This window comes from Alligator sinensis, unplaced genomic scaffold (assembly GCF_000455745.1).
Source record: "Alligator sinensis unplaced genomic scaffold, ASM45574v1 scaffold455_1, whole genome shotgun sequence".
In the NCBI taxonomy this organism is placed as follows: Eukaryota; Metazoa; Chordata; order Crocodylia; family Alligatoridae; genus Alligator; species Alligator sinensis.
The window spans coordinates 129,812-151,345 of record NW_005842142.1 but is presented as its reverse complement, the minus strand read 5'-3'; the positions used below and the strand labels follow the sequence as shown (position 1 = coordinate 151,345).

Here is a 21,534-nt window from a genome sequence, read left to right as displayed (position 1 = left end):
TTGTGAAGTACAAGACAAACAAGTAAATGGACATCAGCAGTCAATCCTCCCTGGCCTACTTGGTCATCGTCACTTGGCAGTTCCCTTTAGGCAAGTGGGTCTCGAGGAGACATTTGTGAGAGAAAGGAATAGCAATAGCTTTAATGATTAAGTCAGGAAATACTTTCTGTGAATAAAAGGCAGTAAGGAAGAAAACATTAAAATGCAGTGGAAGAAGAAGGCAATCAAAGCTAGTGTCACTGGCAGAGCTGAGGGAACATAACATAGCCACACCAAAGTCTTTTTCACCATCAGGAAAATGCTAGAGCAGTGGTTCTCAACCATTTAGGTACACCTGGATAGGCCTGATGCACCCCTTGGAAAATGCCAGCTCTTAGTTTTCATTTGTTTTGTTTGTTGTTTTTTCTTGACAACAGAAAATTAAAATAGAGCAATTCTTCTGTTGCAAAGAACTCAGAAACACCCCAAAAGTACAGAATGTGTTTTAACATGATGGTTCCTATTTGGAATCTCTGGTTTATCATGTGAATCATGTTCCCACACCTCACAGTGCTAGGCTAGTGGTACCCTGGTTAAAAATCACTGTGCTAGATCCTCTGCTGTCCCCAGTTTCTGCTGGATGCATCAAAGAGAAAGGAAAAAAGGTCTATAGGAAAGCTGCTTGATATTCTGTCCAGTTTTATGCTGGTCATGGCAATGACAGGGTTTAGAGCAACCTGAGATCTGTTCTGAACTCTGCCAGACAGGAATGATAACCAATGATCAGCCGTCAGCTGGGAACACCTGGAAAGCACTCCTCCCACACCAGGGAAATCAACCACTCAGTTCTAATCCTCAAAGGGAATTTACCAATCACTATTCACAGATAAGCTTACAAACTTCACTTCATAAATCTCCTGGATACATAAAATCTTGGACTAAATATAGGTGTTGGATTTATGGCACATTATAACCTGCCTGCCATCTGATAACCCCAGGTAACCCGTCTGCATTTTACCAGCTACATTCTGTCACTAGTTCAACATTTCCCCCCCCCCCCACCTACCTGTTTCACACCTATGGTCTCCCATGGCCTCTGATCCTCACTGCCATGCATTTGCATTTCCACAGACCTGCATTTTGTATTTTGGCTTCTATTTTACCCTTGAGAGCACACAAAAACACCAGCAAACTGTCCCTATGCCTGAAGGAGGGTATTTGTGCCCAAAAGCTTGCAAAGAACAATTTTTTTCCAACTATTTAGTTGATCTAAAAAAAGATATCACATTTATATAAAGAACCTTGTCTGCCAGCAGAGATGCAGGTAGCTTCCCTGGAGCAGCTGGAGCAGTGAACAAAGTTGGCCAGAGAATCTAACCAAAGCTTTCATATGTGTAATAATCCACTACAGATTTTTTATGTATTATACATAGATATGTAATAATTTGCATTACATGCACACACACTTAACAGAGTGTATATGTAGTAAATATTAGGGCTGTGCAAAGCTTCAGTCGCTGATTTGATTCAGAGGAGATTCAGCTCAATTCAGCGACCGAATCTCTGAATCTGAATCAAATCAGGAGACCCATTAATCTCTGTGAATTGAATTGGAAGCCTCCGATTCGATTCAGAGAGATTCAATGATTCAGATGTAGACACAGCTTTATATGTTTTTTCTACGTACCTCAAGGTACCAGGTGGCTCATGAACACTGAGATGGGGGGCAGATAGAGCATCCCACAGGAGCGCAGGGAGGTCCCCAGCATGCTCAGCGGAGGACCTCCCCCACCCCCCAGCTCAGCAACTGGCGCCTCCTGGGTCTGGGTGGGGCGGGGCACCCACAGGGTGGAGCATCCCACAGGAGTGCGGGGGGTCCCCCACATGCTTGGTGGCAGACCTGGAAGTGGACTGGAAGTAATTCTGGTCCAATTCTGGGTCTGCCACCGAGCATGCGGGGGACCCCCCGCACTCCTGTGGGATGCTCCATCTGCCCCGCCATCTCAGCATTCATGAGCTGTGCCTGATACCTCAACATATGTAGAAGAAACACGTAAAGCTGTGTCTATGGCTGAATTGTTGATTCTCCAAATCAGAATTGAATCTGCAGACTCAGATTCAGCCGAATCAAATCGGGACAGTGATCCAAACCAGCGAATCGAATCACTGTCCCCCAAATTGGGCCGAATCCAAATCAAATACAGCCTGCTTCACACACCCCTAGTAAATATGCATAGGTAGCATGTATACAGGCTACACTACTATATACAGCTACACTGCCATATGCTATAGATAGTTTCACTGCTACATGCATATATACATAAAAGGAAAAACTGCATGACAGCTATAACTGTTGAGCTGCTGATACACATTATATAAGATACACACACTCATGTAAGTAGTAAAGAGATAGAAGTTAGCTGTGAAATTGTGAGTGTGTGATTACGTGCTTATAACACAGGTTGTTAAGAGCACTTTAGAAACTAGACAATTCTAACACACTGCTAATTCACCAAGTTCCTTACATCTAAAACTGAGAAACTTATCTGGCATACTTTTAAAATGGGGCCTGTTTGGTTTATAGATTTTAGGGGAAAAGAAAGAAACGGTGAATGGATGAGATTTCCACTCCAGTAAGTGCCCAAGAAATAGGGACTGATACTTAGATAGTATTTTCATGATGATTTTCTCTTAAAAGTTTACACTCCTTACCCACATTGCATACATCTAACCAGCAAAAAAAAAAAAATAGAAGCAGGAGACATTCACATTAATTTCACCCTCAATAAATTAGCAAGCATGACACATTTTAAACAAACAGCAAGAACAGTTACTGCATTCCTTCTGTAATTTATTGGCTCAGAGTGGATCAAATTACAAAATGTGTAGGGTGTCATGCTGTAGGCTGTTCAAGCTGGGTTTGCAATGTCTGCACCACTGGAACTAAATATTTACATGACTCAGAAAGATTTAATCTCAGGATTTTTTCCCTTTATTTAATTTGTATGCTATCTTTATCTACCACCCAGCACATTCCACATTGTCTCTAAAGTTCATGAAAGAGATGAAAACTATAATGACTGAAAAAAACCCAGGACTTCCAAAGAAAGGGAGGGAGCCTGGTAGAATAAGGCACAGATATACCACTTACTTCCAAAGGCTTGCAGCAATACTAGACATTTTTTTTACAGTTTTATTTTGAAGCAATGGAAGACTTTGTCCCTAGAGTCCATGGAAATGATGTGTTGTAGGGGAGTAATAATAAGAAAGTAGGAGGGTAGGAAAGATACCAAAATCTTCAAAATAATGTTCTGGTCTATAGGAAGGCCTCCAAAGTGGTAGGACTTTGAAATTGCTCAGAAGTCTCAGAAAAATGAAAACCCTAGCTAGCAAGGGACAATTGGTTGATACAACAACTACCTATTTGGTTACAGACATATTTTTATATATACTCACCCCCAACCCCCCATACATATGTGTGGCATGGAGACATGAGCAGACCAGGTTCTTTGGGTAAATGTGGTATCTTTTATTAGACCAACTAAACAGTTGGATAAATTGTTCTTTACAAGGTTTTGGCCAATCTGATTGTTTCCTATGATGAGATCAATGGCACTGAGGATGAAGGGAGAGCAGTGGTTGTGGTATACCTTGACTTTAACAAGGTTTTTGATAGGGTCTCTCACAACATTCACTCAAGTAAGCTAAGGAAGTACAGATTGGATAAATGGACTGTAAGGTGGACATAAAACTAGCTGGATCATCAGGCTCAAATGATAGTAATAATGGCTCGATGTGTAGGTGTTAGCCGATATCAAGTGGAGTGCCCCAGTGGTCAATCCTGGGACTGGTTTTGTTCAACATTTTACATCAATAATCATTTTGTTCAATATCTTCATCAATGATCTGGAAGATGGGATGGAGTGCATCCTCAGTAACTTTGCAGATGATATCTAGCAGGAGAGTAGGGTTAGGATTCAGAGAGACCTAGACAAATTGGTGGATTGGAACAAAAGAAATCTCATAGGCTAGGGACAGAAGTTACATATAAACAAGTTAAAGTGATCAGGTTTAAACCTGTAACAGAACAGAAGTTCAGTACACATAAACCAGTTTCAAAATGGCTGAAACTTGTTTACGATAAACCCGGATGAATGTAGTATTAGAGTTAACTGATTTAAGTCAAACCAGTTTATGAAACTTCTGTCCCAGACCCCTTCCTGATTCAAGTTAAATCAGTCCCCCAGCATCCCAGCATGCTTTGAAGCCTTGGGCTGAGCTGTGCTGTCTGCTCCAGAGAGCAGGGTTAGCCCTGCCCCTCTGTTCCATAGCTGGAGCAGTGATGGTTGGCTGACAAGGGGGTGGGGGTGGGAAATCTGGCTGGGGACCACAACCAGGTTTGCCTGACGAAGGTGGGGGGGAAATAGCCTGCCAGACTTTTCTCCACTGGAGCAAAGTGGGCAGGGACTGTGGGCAGCCAGGCTCAGGCAGAGGGGAGGGAAGGGGGTTTACATTCCCTCTCCCAGTGGCATGTGACCCCAGCCAGGGTCTGCTTGGCAGGGGGCCAGCAGGAGACCAGCAGACTCCATCCACTCACACCTCTGGCAGACATTAAGACAAGCAGTTGATAAGGGGATGGGGGAGTGGGCGGGAGGGGGCATAATTCCCCTCAGCTCCCCCACGCCATGGGGGAGGGGGAAGAGGGTGGGGAACTGAGGCTGGAGGGACTGGTCCCCTACCATCTATGAGCACAGAGCTGAACCCTGCAGGGCCAAACTGAGAGGTGGGAGGTGTTGGCAAAGACCTGACACAATCATTACATGTGTGTGCTGGAGAAAGAGCTAGGGGAACAGGAGAGGGTCCCAGACTGCTTGGGCTGGTGTGACCAAAGCAAGCAGAGACCCACATTTACATTATAAAGCAGAATCTATACAAGGTGAGAGACTGGAATACCTAAGAAGAGACAAAAGACACTGAATGCATGAGAGTCCTGCCAAAGATGCCATAGGTGACAAGCATACTAATGTCAAGACATCCAAGGAGAAAAAAGGGGGTGCAAGTAAGCCTGTAAAAACCCAAGTAGAGATACGGCCTGTGGGATCTCTACTCCAACACCTAACACCACCTGCTGATTCCCCAAGAAGGACTTTCTGAATACCTGGCTGTAAGGAGATACTCTTCCCTCAAGATTATATAAGACTTATGCAAGGCTTTCTCTTGTCTTTTTGGTTTATTACATTCCATTTTAAGTTAGACTAAGCTCTGTGTGCGCTCATTGTCTTACTGGGCTGTATCTTAGCTTACGGGAAAAGTTTTGGTTGTTCTTTGTTGTGTGCTTGAGGTTGCAAATTGCTATGTTCAATAAATGCTTGCTTCAGAGAAAGGACTATTCCTGTTCAAGATTTTATGAATTCAATGCCACTACCTTTTTCCTTGCTCACCCCCATCTCAGCCTGGAAAGGGCTGCCCCCTCACCCCCCACTCAACCTCAAGCAGGGAGCGGGGGAGGGAAGGGAAGAGCAGAAGCCTGGCAAGCACTGCCCCACCCCCCCAAGGCAGACCTGGGCTGGGGTCTCATGTGGGCCAGGGTGGGGATTTAAATCCCCACCCTCCAGCATGCTAGCCCCAGGCTGGGGCCTGGCCACACCACCTCTGTTGGAGCAGGGCAGGAGGGAAACACCTTGGAGGTTCAGTCCCTTCTCTTTGGCAGTGGCTGGCAGGCATGCTCTAGTGGCCCCCGGCTTCTGGCCTAGCCACTGCAGGCATATGGCTACATTTCCTGGATCAAACATGAATGTCTGTTCACTTATTTCTCAGTTTTATCTCTGCAGTTTAGACTAACCTGCAAAGACTGAATTGTTTCAGCCTCAGGCTTTTTGACTGTCTGTACTTAGACATGAGGTTTAATAAGGACAAGTGCAAAGTCCTGCACTTAAAATGGAACAATCCCATGCACTGGTACAGCACTGGTACAGGCTTGGGACTGACTAGATAAGCAGCAGCTCTGCAGAAAAGGACCTGGGGGTTACAGTGGACAATAAGCTGAAAATGAGTCAACAGTGTGCCCTTGTTGCAAAGAAGGCTAACAGCATACTAGGTTGCAAGAGTAGGAGCATTGCCAGCAGATCAATGGAAATAATTATTTCCCTCTATTCAGCATTGTTGACACCACATATAGAGTACTATGTCCAGTTTTGGGCCCCCACCACAGAAAGGATGTGAACAAATTGGAAAGTCCAATGGAGGGCAACAAAAATGGTTAGGAGGCTGGGGCACATGATTTCTGAGGAATGGCTGAGGGAACTGGGCTTATTTAGTTTGGAGAAGAAAAGACTAAGAGGGGATTTAATAGCCTTCAACTACCTGAAGGGTGATTCCAAAAGAAGATGTAGCAAGATGTTCTTAGTGGTGACAGGTGACAGACCAAGGAGCAGTGGTCTCAAATTGCAGCAAGGGAAGTTTGTGTTAGATATTAGGAAAAAAACCCTCTCTCAGTTGGAGGGTAGTAAAGCACTGGAACAGGCTACCTAGAGAGGTTGTGGAATCCTCATCCTTGGAGGTTTTTAAGACCTGGTTAGACAAAGCCTTGGCTGAGATGATCTAGTTGGGGATGGTCCTGTTTTGAGCAGGGGTTGGACTAGATGACCTCCTCAGGTCCCTTCTAACCCTAATTTTCTATGATTCTATGTCCTAGTATGTGCATGTGTGGGGAGAGGGAGGGGAATCACGTGGCACACATGAATCCATGGGAATACCATTGACAAAGATGACAATTTTGTTGCAAACCTACTTTAATTTTTGTTCTATATGCCTTAAAGAGAAAAAACATTTGAAAGATTTACCTCTCCATTTGTTAGGAGAAGTATATCAGACAATATTCTAGACAGTAAACTGTGCCAATTTTCCTTGTTTGTTGGCACCTGAAACTTTCAGCTTACTTGGCATATAACGGTTTGTGCTATAAAAATCAATGTAAAATAAATCAGGGTACTGAAAAATTAATCAGAGGCCAAAATGGTTAATTCTGTAAGGTTTGTTAAGTAAAGTGTAATGTTTTACCCCATAGCAGAGCACACAGTTATGTCCTGAACAGTTTCATTTACTGCATTCTCTGTGTTCAAAGGTCAGCATGACAACATTCTCCACCTGTTCTCAGAGATATATCAAGGTGTCACATCTTCCATGACCCCAAATGTGCTCCTTACTGCTGAAAAGTAATTGCATACAGTCGTGAAACAAAGCACCTTGAGGCAGATTCTGGGAGACCAATATTTCAAGATAGGTGGGAGAAAGCAGATACTTATAGACAAATTCCATTTGTATTAGAGAATTCAAAAGCAGAATGGAAAGCTAGTAAATGGATAACAGTAGCAACCGGAGTATATATAGACTGCCCACAAAAGTATTATTTTCTGCTACGCTAACAGCTGGTATTGTATTTTCATGTGAGATAGCTAGTACCGATTGGTCAAAGAGAATATATATTTCATATCCAGTCTGGTCTCAGTGTTGTCCAGTTCGTCTTTGTGTACCCTCAAATAAACAAAACAAGTCTTTAGAAAACTATCCATTTCAGTGAATGTTTGAGAGTAATAATGAACAGTTAAATTAGTCACCTTAAAAAGTTTCAAGAAATCTAAAACTAAAAATGAGGTAATAGCAACAAAACCTATTCAATGCAACCCACCCAACTACAATTCTTTTAATCACATAACATTTACTTTTATAAACATTTAAAGTACTCTTTAAATATTGTTTTCATACCTGATCTCTCAGCCGTTCCTGGTGACCCATTATTGCTGTAGCATGATGGGGATATTTCTGCTTCAGGTGCTCCAGAAAAGCTTCTCTCTTTCTGTCCATTTCTGACGTCTGCATTCCTAGTATTTCTTTGGAGCTGCGAGGGCCACCTACTGTATGTCTTCGAGGGATATTGCGGGTAGACTTCGAAGTATGACTGTTTCCAGTAGCTAAGTGTTCTTTAGATCGGATACATTCTGCATCATCTAATGATGTTACATGCAAATTGTTTTTTCTCTGATCTGCAGAGGGGTGGGAGGAGAAGAAAGATACAGGGTATTATAAAAACTTAATCTAAAAGAGTTACATTTCTAAAAGGAAAAAAAATAGCTAAGTCAAGTTTTTAAAAATGCAATAGCATGCAATAAACTGTTATCTATCAATTAAAGGGGAAAGGCATATTGGTTATTAAAACTAAGGCCCAAAAAGAATAATATATATAAGATGTGTTATACAATATTTTACACAGTACATATCAAATTGTCACTACCACCTCACATAAAATCGAACATCATTAAAAAAAAGACAGCCCTTTCATACTGTCTTTATCATTCTCTGAAGTGAAAAGATGATAGGACAGATCTCTTACTTTCTGCCCTTTAAAATCTGTAGGATGCTTTTCACAAGAAGAAAGTTTTCTTCAATAGGCTGCAGTACATTTAATGACCCCATAACTAGTCTCCTTAGGGAAACCAACTGATAAAATTCCTTTGACAAAGCAGATTTGAAATCCTTAATCTTTTCTCAGTGTGTTTTCAAAATGCTCTGAAATAATAAGAGCCCCCGCTCCCCCTGGTTTTCAGACTGTAGCCTGGTTTTAAATGTCATGGATTTCACTTGGATTTTATACCACTCCAAGACAGGGGACTGGAAAATACAGCATCACTTTTCAATAAACCATTTCTTGTGCAATAAAATGAAGCAAGTTTTATGTGATGTAAAGGATAACAAAAAAGTTAGATATACTTTACTAGTTTAAGATCTACTTTAAGCGCGATGACTACGGGCACTTTTGTAAACAGATAGCCAGATACAAAGGGTATGTTAGTGCTTATCTTCAGGTAACTGTGTAACAAATCTTCAGGTAACTGTGTAACAAATCTCTTGGCACATGAAAAAAGAGTAGGTTGGAGGTTTATTACCTAATACCTAAGAAAAATCCCACTGTTCTCTCAGGGCCTCCCAAGTCTGCTTATAACCTTACTCACCCTTACTCTGCAGACTTAACTGTCCTTGTTAACATTAACCCTTTATAGAGCAGGGGTTGAAAAAATACGGCTTGTGGGCCAGATGAAGCCCATGGAAGGGATTTGTCCAGCCCATAGCGGGTTCCTCAGGCCCACCTGGTCCAGGACCCATCCAGCCATAATGCGTCCTGCTGCCCCTGGGCACGCAGTGGGACTAGAGTAGCTCTGCAGCTGAACTGGGCTGCTGCCACCACTGCCAGCCTCAGCTCCATAGTACCTGCTCCGTGCCGGCTGCAGACTCACCTGTCGACACTGAACAGCTGCAGGAGCAGCAGCGCTGGTGGGGCAGAAGGTTGCTTGGTGTGGGGGGAAAGCAGCCCCTTCCCCTTGCCACCGCCCAGCACTTCCTGCAGCACCTGCACAGAGCCTGCACTGGGCTGCCCTATGGCTTATCTGTGCTGCCCCCACTGCCCTGCTGAGCAGCCTGGAGGTGGCAGTGACAGTAGTAGAGGCAGCTCAGCAGGGTGTGTTGGAGGGCTCCCATGCACAACCCACCATACCCATAAACCCTCCCTGCAAACCCCACAACCATCCTCTCCCCCACACACAATCAAACACCCCACAAACACCGCACCCACCCACACTTCTCTCCATATGCACCCCCCATGCATTCGTGAACCTCTGGGAGGAGCCCTGCTCACTGCTACCCACTCACATCCCACCACACTCCCCAACACATATCACCAGCCACCCTCCACAGACCCCATACCCACCCACATCCACATACCCCCACACTCCACATACACCCACATCCCCCAACAAACCCCATACTCACCCAAACCCCACCATACCCCCACAATATACAAGAGTTAGACTTCATTTTGAGCTATTATGCAATCATCTCTATTTACATGATGTGAGCACACACAAATCAGGACAAAAATACCTTTTTAAAATAAAATTAAAATATGTTATTATGGATGTTTGATTTTTAGTATGTAATTAGTGGGTTTTTTTGGTTCCAAGATGGCAAGCCCACTTCCCAAAAGGAGTACTTCCAGGGCAAGGGGAGAGACTTCCAGCGGCAAAGGTCAGGGGTTAGGGGTGGGACATCTGGTCCCAAGATGCCAACCGGGGAGGCGGGGCACCTGTAAAGGGGGGGATGCCCTTGCAGCCCTTGACAACTCACCAAAACTCATTAAGTGGCCTTCCAGCCAAAATAATTGCCCATCCCTTTTATAGAGTATTTAAAATAACAGAATGTTTCTGTGTGTAAATATCTTTAACATTGTCTTTACTTTCATCTGTATGCAGCTATTTCACAAATAGTGTATTCACAATATTTACCTATGTGGAGTTAAAACACATTCACACTGTAGGACTGAGGCCTTAGATTGAAAGTTCTTTGAAGGATGGACTTTTTCTTGAGCCATCTAGCCTGCTCATTAGTCCATGAAAGAAAGTTTCCCCTAGTTTCAGAATATTAAACCTTGCACTAATACAGATCAATAGTGCTGAAACCAAAGCCCAAATCCAAACCACACCAAAATTTGTTAAGTGAATCCATCTGGCATGTCTACAACAAGTTGAACAAACCCCCGGTATGCAAACACCCCCAACCCCGGGGAAATACAGATATTCAGGTGTAATCGAACTGTGGGTCAGGCTTCCTCTGTACCGAAGAGATCTGAAACAATATCACTTCAAAAGAACCACGTTCTCCTGATTCTAAACATTACACTCACTCATAATCAAAAGATATTTTTATCTGTATTATACACTTGTTTGGCACTGCTTAAGTAACTCCAATGTAGGAAGCACTAGACATAAAAACCAGGCATTTATACTTTCGTTTCCTTGATATGTTTAACTATGTTCAAAACCAAAGAAAGACATGCAATATAGTTTTAAAATCTTTAGCTGATTTTGAGCAAGCCAGTTTTCTAAAAGCATATCCAGAATTAAAACAGTAGAGCAGCAGCTACACATGCTATTGGACAACATTTTTTCCATGTATAACTAAATTAGAAAAACATCCAACTGCAATAACCTTGTAGTGATCTCTTCTAAAAAAATCAGGGGTGAACTCATATGCCCAGATGCACAGTTTAAGAGAAGTAGCAAAATGACTGTTTTACTAAATGCAACTATTCCAGATGCGCCCACACTTCATAAGATTTCTCCAACCTGTGCCTCACATCAATGGATGTCCAGTGAGGGGGAGATGGAATCTGGCACTGGACATGTGCAAAATACAGGTGTATTTCTGAACTTGTCAAAATGAAAGTGTGGGGCAAAAAAAAATGTTTGAACTCTACCTTAACTTGAAGCCACTTTAGATGATATCTAAGCATTACACAAAAGCATAGATACCTAATATCCCTTCCATGTAAATTTCTATGTGTAAAATGGTTCATAAGAGAAATTCTTAGCATTGAATAGCTTATGGACACTTCCTTCAGGATATCGCTATAAGTATGCCATGAAAGTTGATGAAATTGTAATTCTTGCTCTTGCATCTCACCTCAAAACCAAACCAGACTCCTCACTTGAGTTCTTTGAGACCTGTAAAAATGTTCGTTGAAGCATGAAGATACACAGACACACACAGTCAAGGATGTTTACCCTTTATTCACTATATACAGATATATCAAGAAAGAACTTAAAGGCATAGCTATGTTAGGCATTCCTAATACGGAGTATGAAAATGTCCTAAACTCACACAAAACCTGCCGGTCTGCTTCTGTACATTTGGTAAACAAACGTTACACACACTGATTAAGAGAAAGAAATGGGTTTTGTTATCTTTGCCATCTCAACATGGACCTGCACATTCAGCAGTCCACTGTCATGTTACAATACACACACAAGATGTGACATTTTTTCTGTTAAAATGACAAGAATGCTGCATCTCTACTACTTCTTTCTGGTGTGTATCCTACATTGGTTAGGAATGGACAAGATAGCATGAATAAAACAGCAGCCAGCTGCCTGAAATTTGAACTAAACTAAATTTCAACTTTCTCTAAAGTAGGGGTATCAAACATACAGCTCACAAGCTGGATCCGATTCACGGAGCCCTGACATTTGGCCCCTAGTACTGCCCCTGGGTCTGATCAGACCTACAAGGAGCATGACACACACCCATGGCACAGGAGGGAGTTTGTGGGCTGAATCCAGTCCGTGGACTCCCTCCCTTTCCCCCTCTTCTGACACACCTGATCTGGTGGCCACTCCAGCCAGTTTGGGATTTCCACCGTTGGTGGTGTGAATCCTGAAGTGGCCAGAATGAGAGTTACATGAGGTGCAGTCTGGCTGGAACGGCAGCTGTGCTGCATCTGGTGGCTGCCCTTGCAGGACTGTGTCAGCACCTGCTTTGGGACACATATCACACGTGGTGCCTGCTCCAGTCAGTCCAGGACCCATACTGCATGTGCTCCTTGCAGGCAGTGCATGCAGCACAGGACCTAGACTAGCCAAAACAGGCACCATGTGCAGTGCAGTGCAGTGCAGTCCTGGATATGCTGGGGCAGGTACCATGTGCAGCACTGCCTGTGGAGCCCATGCAGTGCAAGTCCCAGATCAGGTATGCTACGGGAGGCGGAGTGGGTCCATGGGTCTGATCCAACCTGCAGACCAGCACCACACTGCTCATATGACCCCAAAGGCCAGATGAGTTTGACACTCCAGTTCTAAAGTGTTTGAATAGGGAGAGGGATCCCCTCTCATGCCCTCCTAAATAGTCTTACATTGTCAATTGCCACTTCTTACCCATTGTACCTGGGAACATATTAGCCCCACAGTTTGTGTAATTGTAACTGTTGTTGGGTCAGAGGCAGTACAAACTAAGAGCAAACTAAGAGCAAGTTTCTGGACCCTGCTATTACTTAGTGGCACTGTAGGTAGGTTTTCTCACAAAAGGCATATAATGTAGAATGGCACTTAGAAAAGAGTGGGCCAGACAACCCACATATAACTGGAATGTGTAAATGGATCAGATGACTGCAGGGAATAAGAGGAAGAAAAAAAGATTAATTTGATTGTCTCTTGAAAGGAGAAAAAAGCAAAAACAACCCCCACCCCCACCACCAAATGGGTATCTGATAAGCCTGTCTGCCTTCTGAAAAGGAGACATATTGACATTGACAGGCTGCTGGACCTACTGCTATGATGTTGTGTGAAGAGAAGCAGAATAGGATTATTTAAATAGCAGGACAAGAGCCTTGTATGAAATGGGATTAAAATGTTGTACACTTCTTAACATGTAGGTGCTTCTGAATCCCAACTCCAACCTTTTTCAGGTTTATCCATTACTACACTGAATAAACCTCGATGAAGAAGTTCCATCATCTTTACCTTTTAGTGGAATGTACAAGATAATTCAGCATAAAAATCTGTTGATTACCTGCTGTGACTCGAGTCTTTTAGCTCAAAATATATTTGTTGCAGTGCTTCAGCATGCAGCTAAGTTACTGAAGTTTCACCCTCCAAGGAGCTTCACTGCAAGCTAAAGACAATCTACAGAAAACATGGTAGTCTTTTTGCTTAATAACCCTAAACTATTTCTACATATTTCATAACTTCTATATTGTAAGTTGGAGCAAAAACCTATTTGAAAGCACTTTTAGAAATAAAAAATGTGCACTTGTCCAACACCAAACTATGAAAGCGGGTCTTGAAACAACCAATAGTGAACATATATTCTTTCAGAAAACAAAACCTGTTCATTATAGGGTGTGCACAGACATTCAGGAACATTAGGGAGAGTGGCAGGGTGGGCTAGGGAGGATCAGGGGGCAAGTAGGCTCCGGAAAGGGGCTGGGGGAGAAACAAACATCCCGGTGCCAGGGAGGGGCTAAGGAAAGTGCAGCCCCAGGGCTAGGGTCAGTGGGTGAGCTTTTCCAGCCCTGGGGTTGTGCTGGGAACTGTGCAGATCAGGACAGTTAGATAGATCTAAAAATGGGCAACCCAATTTAAGTTAGACTACCTCAAAGGCAGTGTTAACTCAGATCAGGCCATCCACTTTTAGATCCATCTAACTGTCCTGACAAGCTCACATTTAGATCATCCTAACTAGGGATCTAAGTGTAAGGTCAGCACCTGGGCGAACTAAGTTAGATTGGGTGGTCATTTTAAATGTGATTTAACCTCCCCACAACCTCCCCAAATGTCCATATGCACCCATAATTTGTAGCCAATAGCAGAGTGCTTTTACCGTCTCAAAATGGACTTTCTGGTCCTCCTTTGTTGTTATAATATACTATGGTTACAAAGTTTTCTATACAATTACTATATGTGAACCCAAGTCACCAAGTTTGGATCTGAATTTTACTGGATCAAGAGTTCTTGAACTCACGGTTTGGTCCAGACAGACCTCTGACTTTTAATATGACTTGAATTTCAGCAAATTGTTCATGATTAATATCGAAGAAACAGGTTGTTGGTGATTTTTCCTTTTCTCATTAAATTTTTTTGAGTGAATTCCTTGTTGCTAAACATAAACACACACATACACATACATGGGATGTGCTGCTCACTGCTATTTTTTTCTTTTTGCTATCAAGATGATCCAAAAGAATGTCAAACAATATGAATTATCACACTGGAGTTTCTATGTTTTTTCAGAATATGCAATTTATTTGAAAATCACTGATATTATATTATTGTTATATCAAAATATTTTTCAGTTAGAATTTATACACAAATATATTATAATATTTATTACATACATGGGAGCACAAAAATTTAATTGAAGTATCAGTGAGAAACACCATACAACATGCACAGAGGATGTTCACAAAAGTTACCATGATTGGCGTTCTAAAAAAAACTAGAATATGCAGATTCAGATTAAATTAGGTATTTATCATGCTTTTTATTCTGAATGGAATAGCCCACATAAAAATTCATCAGGAAACAGTTTTCATTAAGTTTTGGGCAAACCTAGAGTACAGCGGTAATTGTACAAATGCACCACAGCTGACCTTACATGAAAAAGCATGCTCATAATTTCTTGGCTTCATTCCAAAATAAACTCAACTGGTTTCACACAAAGTAAACTATTCTTGTGGCAATCTACCGTGAATCTCTGATTTAAAAAATATAAACTGAAAAAAAATGTAATCTGGCTTGCTTTTACAAAATGAGGGGTTACTTTTTGCCTGCAGCTGGAATATAGAGCATTTAAAGGGTAACTGCATTTATTTATCTTTCCCTAGGGAAGCAGCACCCTCCATATCACATTGCTTAGTGTTATAAAATGTGACACCAATATACCATGCTTTCCTCTTTTGCTATTTAACCTCTCTAAAATACATTAAACTTCTAAAGACAAAGAATTCGACAACTCTTCTAAACTCACATGCACAAGAAATATACTTCTATTCCATGCAGTCAGTATCTAGTTATAGAAAGCAGCAAAGAGGGACATGTTTAAATGTAACTCCCGCTTTGACTGATTCTGTTACTTACCCTTCATCTGTCTGCTGTCTGTTGAATAAGCCAGGCACAGCTCAAATTTCTGGCTTTCATTTTCCTCCATTGTCCCTGCCTACTGCACAAGCTTTCCTCTCAAACTTTAAAACTGCAGCTTGAAAAACTACCAGAAACAGCCTCCAGGAAAAAAAGGAAACCACCCTCCTCTACAGCACAAAGTTCCTTTAAAAAATGAACTGCATTCCAGAAGTCCAAGTATTCGCTATGGATCGGTAATGGTCCTCAGTGGAATGGTGGGCAGTACTTCCAGAGGCTGCTGCTGCAGCTTAGTGCTGCTGCTGAAATAGTCCCTGAGCACTTCTCAGTGTGGGCCCCAACAGGTGATGGTCTTTTCTGCAGGCAAGATCCTAGCCTGCTTGTTTTCCACAGCCCCCAACTACACATATCCTGCAGCCAAGTAGCATTATGAAAGAGAACATTTCAAACATGATTACAGGCCTGAATCTCTGCTGGAATCCGAATCCTTCGCTTTTTAAATCTCTGTCATGGGACAAAGCCTTTCCACAGAATATTTTTTTTAAACACATAACCACTGAGCCCACAACATTCCTGATAAATGCTTCTCTGTCTTTTTTAACATGCAGTTTAAAAGTAATTCATTATGTAAACACTCCGAGGTTTTGTTTTCTGGTGAATACTTTCAAGCTGTTCACAGAGTAAGTAGAATGAATTTAAAACATATAAAGACAGCCCTTTTAGCAAAGCCAACAGAAATGAGCATAAACTACAGTAAGCTATATGGAAGATGGAACGTTGGCTAGCACAGACTTTTGAAGTGCAAATAACCAAAGATATAACAATAAATCAAAATTTTTCTTCTAATTAGATTGGAAGCAGGAAGCCTGCAGGAGAAGCAGTAGACCCACTAGGCTGCAAGATAATACAGCAAGTGACGGAGGAGGATCAGTTTTCACCACATGATCCAACAGAGAATACCAAACTGGAATCTTGTCTATTAAGGTGGTGAAGCTGAGGCATGAACACAGATAAATGAGTAAAAAGAAGACGTGCTGGAACAAACTGAAAAATTAAGGAACATCACATTACCAAGAGCAGAAGGCATATCCATCCAAGAGTTCTGAACAGGCTTAAAAATAAAGCGTACCAAAGGTTCTAAAAATATATGCAGGTTCCCATTAAAATCAGCTATTACATTGGAGCTATATCTGAAAGGATAGGTAATATAGTAGCTATGATTTAAAAGAAAATAAAAGTCACTTGGGTAAGCCTGGGAATTCCAACCTTACTTCAGGATATGTAAGTACTTGACACCCCCACAATGAAGAAAGGTTGTAAGGGAACTGCTTCTGGAGGTTCCTTCTTGTGGGAGTATCTGGATGAAATGGTCAACCTTTTTATTTAGACGTTTGTGCGAAGAATTTTTGTAATTTTTCTTAAATTTAGTAAAGAAACTCAAAGAACATACTGTATTTTCCTGAATCCAAGATGACTTTGAATTTAAGATGACCACCTCTCCAACAATTAGATTTTATAAATGAAAAATTATAAATTTGTTAAAATTCTCCATGTAGAATCTAATTAGTGGAAGATTGTTTTAAATTTGTCCCATCCACTGCTGTGGTGGAGAAAGCAGAAACAAGGGAAGAAGGCCCCCTGTGCCTGCCACCCCTGTTGCCTGCATGTCCCACCACGTGTCCCTTGTCACATGCCTCTCCGTGCCTGTGCCTGCCTCCTGCCTCCCACCCCTTGCCCTCATGCCTCTGTATGACTCCCATTCCCTGCCTCCCCACCCCTTGATCCCCACCTGTGGCCTTCCCCCTCACCCTTTTCTCCCTCCACACTGGTGCCTGTCCCTCCATGCCCTTCCTTTGCACCCCTGCTTCCCCTTACAGCCTGTCCCCTCATCTCCCATGCCTGTTACTGACCCCTCAGCTCCCTGTCTCCCTAGCACCCGCCCTCCCTGCAACCTGCCTCCTTCACCCTTTGCCCTCTTTGCCTGTGTAGGTCCCCTTACCTCCTCACCCTCTACCTCTGCTGCAGCCTGCCCTGCCACCCACTGCTTCCCCATGCCTGTGCCTGATCCCTTCTGCCTGTCTGTGCCTTCCCCCGACAACTCTCTGCCTCCTCCCTTACCTTCTTCTGCAGCTCTGGTCCTCTGGGGCACTCAGCAGCAGTGGCACCCCCAGCCCAGCCTGGCCAGGGAGAAGTGGTTGCAGGTCCCAGCCAACCCGAGTCAGGGCTGGAGGGACTGGAGCAAAAGGTAAGGAGAGGCAGGGGAGCAGGAGGTGGGGGGGAACAAGCTGCAGGGAAAAGTAGAGAATAGAGGGGCAGGTCTAGGAATAGGAGGAAGGGGCATGAGGCAGGCTGCAGGTTCCTCCCTTCCTCACGCACTGCAGTCCAGCCAGCTGTAAGCCTGCCTTCCCCCTCCCCTGCCCCCCCGCGAGCTATCCTGGCCTGGGGCAGACAGCAGCTCATTTCTGGCTTCAGCTCCAAGCCTGGGTCCTAAGCCAGAGCTGAGCTACTACCTGCCTGGGGCAGGTACTTGAATCCAAGATGAGTCCTGTTCCCCTGCCCCCTGATGGTGACTGGGGAAAAAAACCCTCATCTTGGATTTGAGTAAATTTTCCTCATCTAAAATAGAGAAACTTCAAATCCTGTAATTACCATTAACAATATTAAACTACTAAATAATTTCAAGAACACTTCTTAGAAACTGCATAAGTTTCCAGCAATTCAAAACACCAAACACAATACCAATATGAAAGAGAAAAGCACCCTAAATATTAGCATGCTATTTAAGATCTGCAATATAACATGCTAACTGTTCTGAATAAAAATGATTCTCTAGCAATCCAGCAATTCAAAAAAACCATACTGCGAGATGTACAGTTTTTCTACTGTAATATTTTATTAACCTGAAAGTACATTCCACACACACTGATTTTTGCATTAGAGGCCGAAAAATGATGGGTGGGCATCCAATTCAATTACAGTTGAGCTCTGTGACACTGGAGACCATGCCCTTAATGACCAACTTCTGGAAGATCTTGTAGGTGTTATGAACAGTCAGATGGAATTGGAACACAATAAAACAGAACTCTTGTAAGCATCCCAAGCACTAAGGCTACGTACTGACAGTCAGAAAAACCCAAGGCAGAATCAATCCAACCTTTGCGGGTTTCTTTAAACTGAAAATATTGGATCATAAGCAAACATAACATACATTCACCCTGGAGCGGGGAGCGTTATTGCACCCCTCCCAGTCTGGCAGCTGAGCAGGGTCATCCCTGATTGGCTGTGAGGCACATGCCCCCAGCCCCTACTGTGACTGCAAACCCTCCCCTGCCCAGAGACCTGGGTTTCCAGAGCTGGTAGTCATGGTAGCCTCTCCACCCCAGCCATGGCCCTCCTAGCTGGTTTCCCCCCACCGCAGGGCTCCCCTGTGGTGGGGGCTTTTCCCCCTGTAGCTTGACTGGGAGATTGTCCCATCCCTGCCCCTGTGCTGGTCCCGGCTTCTCAGGCAAAGGGGACAAGGGTGGAGGAACAGAGCCCCCCTTCCCTAGCCATACCCCACCCCAGCTGAGATCGGCACAGTGCAGGGGGGACCCCACCGCCTGGCTTTCCTTTCTGCAGCCCAGCTGAGTAATCACCCCAGCACTGCTCCCATGCTGGACCCACCCTCTCAGCCAAATGGGATGGGGGGAGGACACACAGAGCCCCCCTGCCCTAGCCATGGCTCCCCACCTGGGGTCTGCACAGTGTGGGTGACCCCCCACAACAGGGGCTTTTCTCCCCACAGCCCGACTTTCTTCTCTTGCAGCCTAGCTGGGCGATTGAGGCTGGGTGATTGCACAACTGGGCTGTAGGAAGGAAAGCTAAGCTGCAGGGGGAAAGCCCCTGTTGCTGCCTTCCCTGCCCCCCTATGTTGTTTTAGACTCCTGATCTGATGCCAAAGAACCAATGTTGAAAGTTTGGGGTCTGAATCCCCTGAAAATAGACCATAGCATGATTGGGGGTTGGGGAGAGAAAACTACTACTCTGAAACCCAGAATTAATATAGCAATGTATGACTGAAAGGGACTCCTGGATCATCAAGTCCAGTCATCTTTTACCACAGACAACCTACATAATCCTTGCCTAAACTGATCAACTACATCTTAAAACTATTGAGGTTTTTTACCTGTATTGCTTTTCTGGAAGGTTGTTGCAGAACCTCAGTCTTCTAACGGTTAGACATCTTCTAATTTGTAGCCTGAATTTAGTTATGGCCAATTAAAATCGATGTGTTCTTGTGCCAACAATTGCCCTTTAGAATTTAAGAAATTCTTCTTACAGATACAGAAATATTGCTACTACTCTAACTTTAATGGTGGTGCCTTGCTAGATGCATCCTAGGCTAAAATTTGCCTTTTGATCACACTATTAGAATTTTCCATGAAAAGGAAGTCCCTTGTTTTCTGGGGATTAGAAAGTTCTGATCAGAATACTGAATCAGAAAAAAGGAAGCCCAACAAGCTCTTATAGCTCCCACCCCTTGACAAATTTAATATGCATAGCTGAACTCGCACAACAAATAAGCCAAGGTCTCATTGACTTTGCAGCAGCATTACCTGGGAATCTCCATATAAGGCTGAATTGTTCTTGAACAATCTTTCCACTATACTAGGTACAAAATCAGACTTCAGCTTGGGACATAAATGTCTTGTTCTGATTTCCTCTTGAACAAACATATATTTTGTGATCAGTACCATAAAAATTAACACTCACATTTTTCAAGATATTTCTGAGCCCTTTCTTCCCCGAATCCCATAGCAGTGGCACTCTACAGCAGTGGTGCTCAATCTTTTTGGCTGGAGGACCAGATGGGCAATGCCTAGGCCATCCATGGGCTGCATCTGGCTGATGATCTCAATCTGACATGGGGCAGTCATGACAGGGACCCATCTGGCAGCACAGAGGGAAGCAGGGGGCATCCTAGCTCCAACCTGACCCTGCGGGGGGCGGTGGATAGAGAAGGGGTATGGCCCAGCCCCACAAAGGAAAGGGGTGTGGCCAAGCCCCAATCCAGCCACACAGCAGGAGGGGGCATGGTCTAGGTCCGCAGGCAGAAAGGGGGCATGAGTCTCCAACTCAGCCCCATGGAAGGAAGGAGGCTTGAGCCAGCCCCAACCTGTCCCCTGTGAGGACAGGGAATGTGGCCCAACCCCATGCATCCTGGGAGGTAGGGGGAGTGACCTGTCCCCAACCTGCTGTGTGGGGCTCGGGGTTTGGGAATTTGACAGTGGGGGAGGTTGCCTGTATTTATTACCACTGCTCCCCTGCAGTCAAATTTCCCAATGTGTGGGGAGACCCACAGACCCGATACCTATGGCTCCGCAGCCACATTTGGTCTGTGGGCCAGAGGTTGAGCTCCCCTGCCCTACAGGATCTTTCTCCCATCCTAGGACAGTTTTTTTAAGTCTTCAAAACTCAATTGCCTGAAAAGAAGCTGGATGTACTTAGAACAATTTACAAGCATTGTTTTTTGTCTGCAGATTTACATTGATAACTTTCACATTCACATGTGATGATTTCAATGTTACATCTTACAAGTCATCTCACAGCTTGTTTAGACATGAAATGTAGCACCATAAATAGTATTAGGATAGACAGGTCTTTATTCCACAAGGATCTGTTCTCAACAAATAACACTTCCTGTACTGAATGATCTTTGCTGAGCCCCAAGTTAAATGCACAGTACACAATTATACGTTCACTCTTTCTCTGTACAGGCAATACAAAGGACCAAGCTACATCCAAAATTGTTATTCTCAGCCAAAATCAGCTTAGTACTTAACTGTAAACTCATGTTGCCTAATATCCCTCTGCATTGTGAATGTTCCAAGGGGGTGTATAGTTTTGTAATGGAAGTAAGACCTGCAGCCCTGCAAAATTTAGGATAACGTCAAGAAGTGCATCCAGACAAGCCTGCATGCGCTGCTTGCCGCATCTCAAAGCAGTTTGAGACACAGCAAGAGGCACACTGGGAACAAAAAAAACACTGGGCAGCAAAAAGCACGATGGGAACAATAAAACTTTGCCCAACTGATCTCTCTCTCTCTGTCTATATATA

General features: G+C 43.6%; 1 protein-coding gene across 19 annotated transcripts in view; it reads right to left on the bottom strand.

Annotated features, from left to right (window-relative positions):
* KIAA1217 (KIAA1217 ortholog) overlaps window positions 1-21,534 on the bottom strand; it is a 403,141-nt gene that overhangs the window by 280,010 nt on the left and 101,597 nt on the right. For 7 of the 19 annotated variants that reach the window (XR_003094442.1, XR_003094441.1, XR_003094440.1 and 4 more), the window contains exons 1-2: window positions 15,438-15,746; window positions 7,744-8,021 (exon numbers count right to left, since the gene is read on the bottom strand). Coding sequence is in view for 15 of the 19 variants with exons in the window: in XM_025206134.1 (XP_025061919.1) it covers window positions 7,744-8,021; window positions 15,438-15,507 (348 nt within the window). In the remaining 4 variants the exon portion in view is untranslated. Of the gene's footprint in view, window positions 1-7,743; window positions 8,022-15,437; window positions 15,747-21,534 lie in introns of those variants that run through there. The other 12 variants (XM_025206127.1, XM_025206130.1, XM_025206129.1 and 9 more) reach the window with 5 other exon arrangements.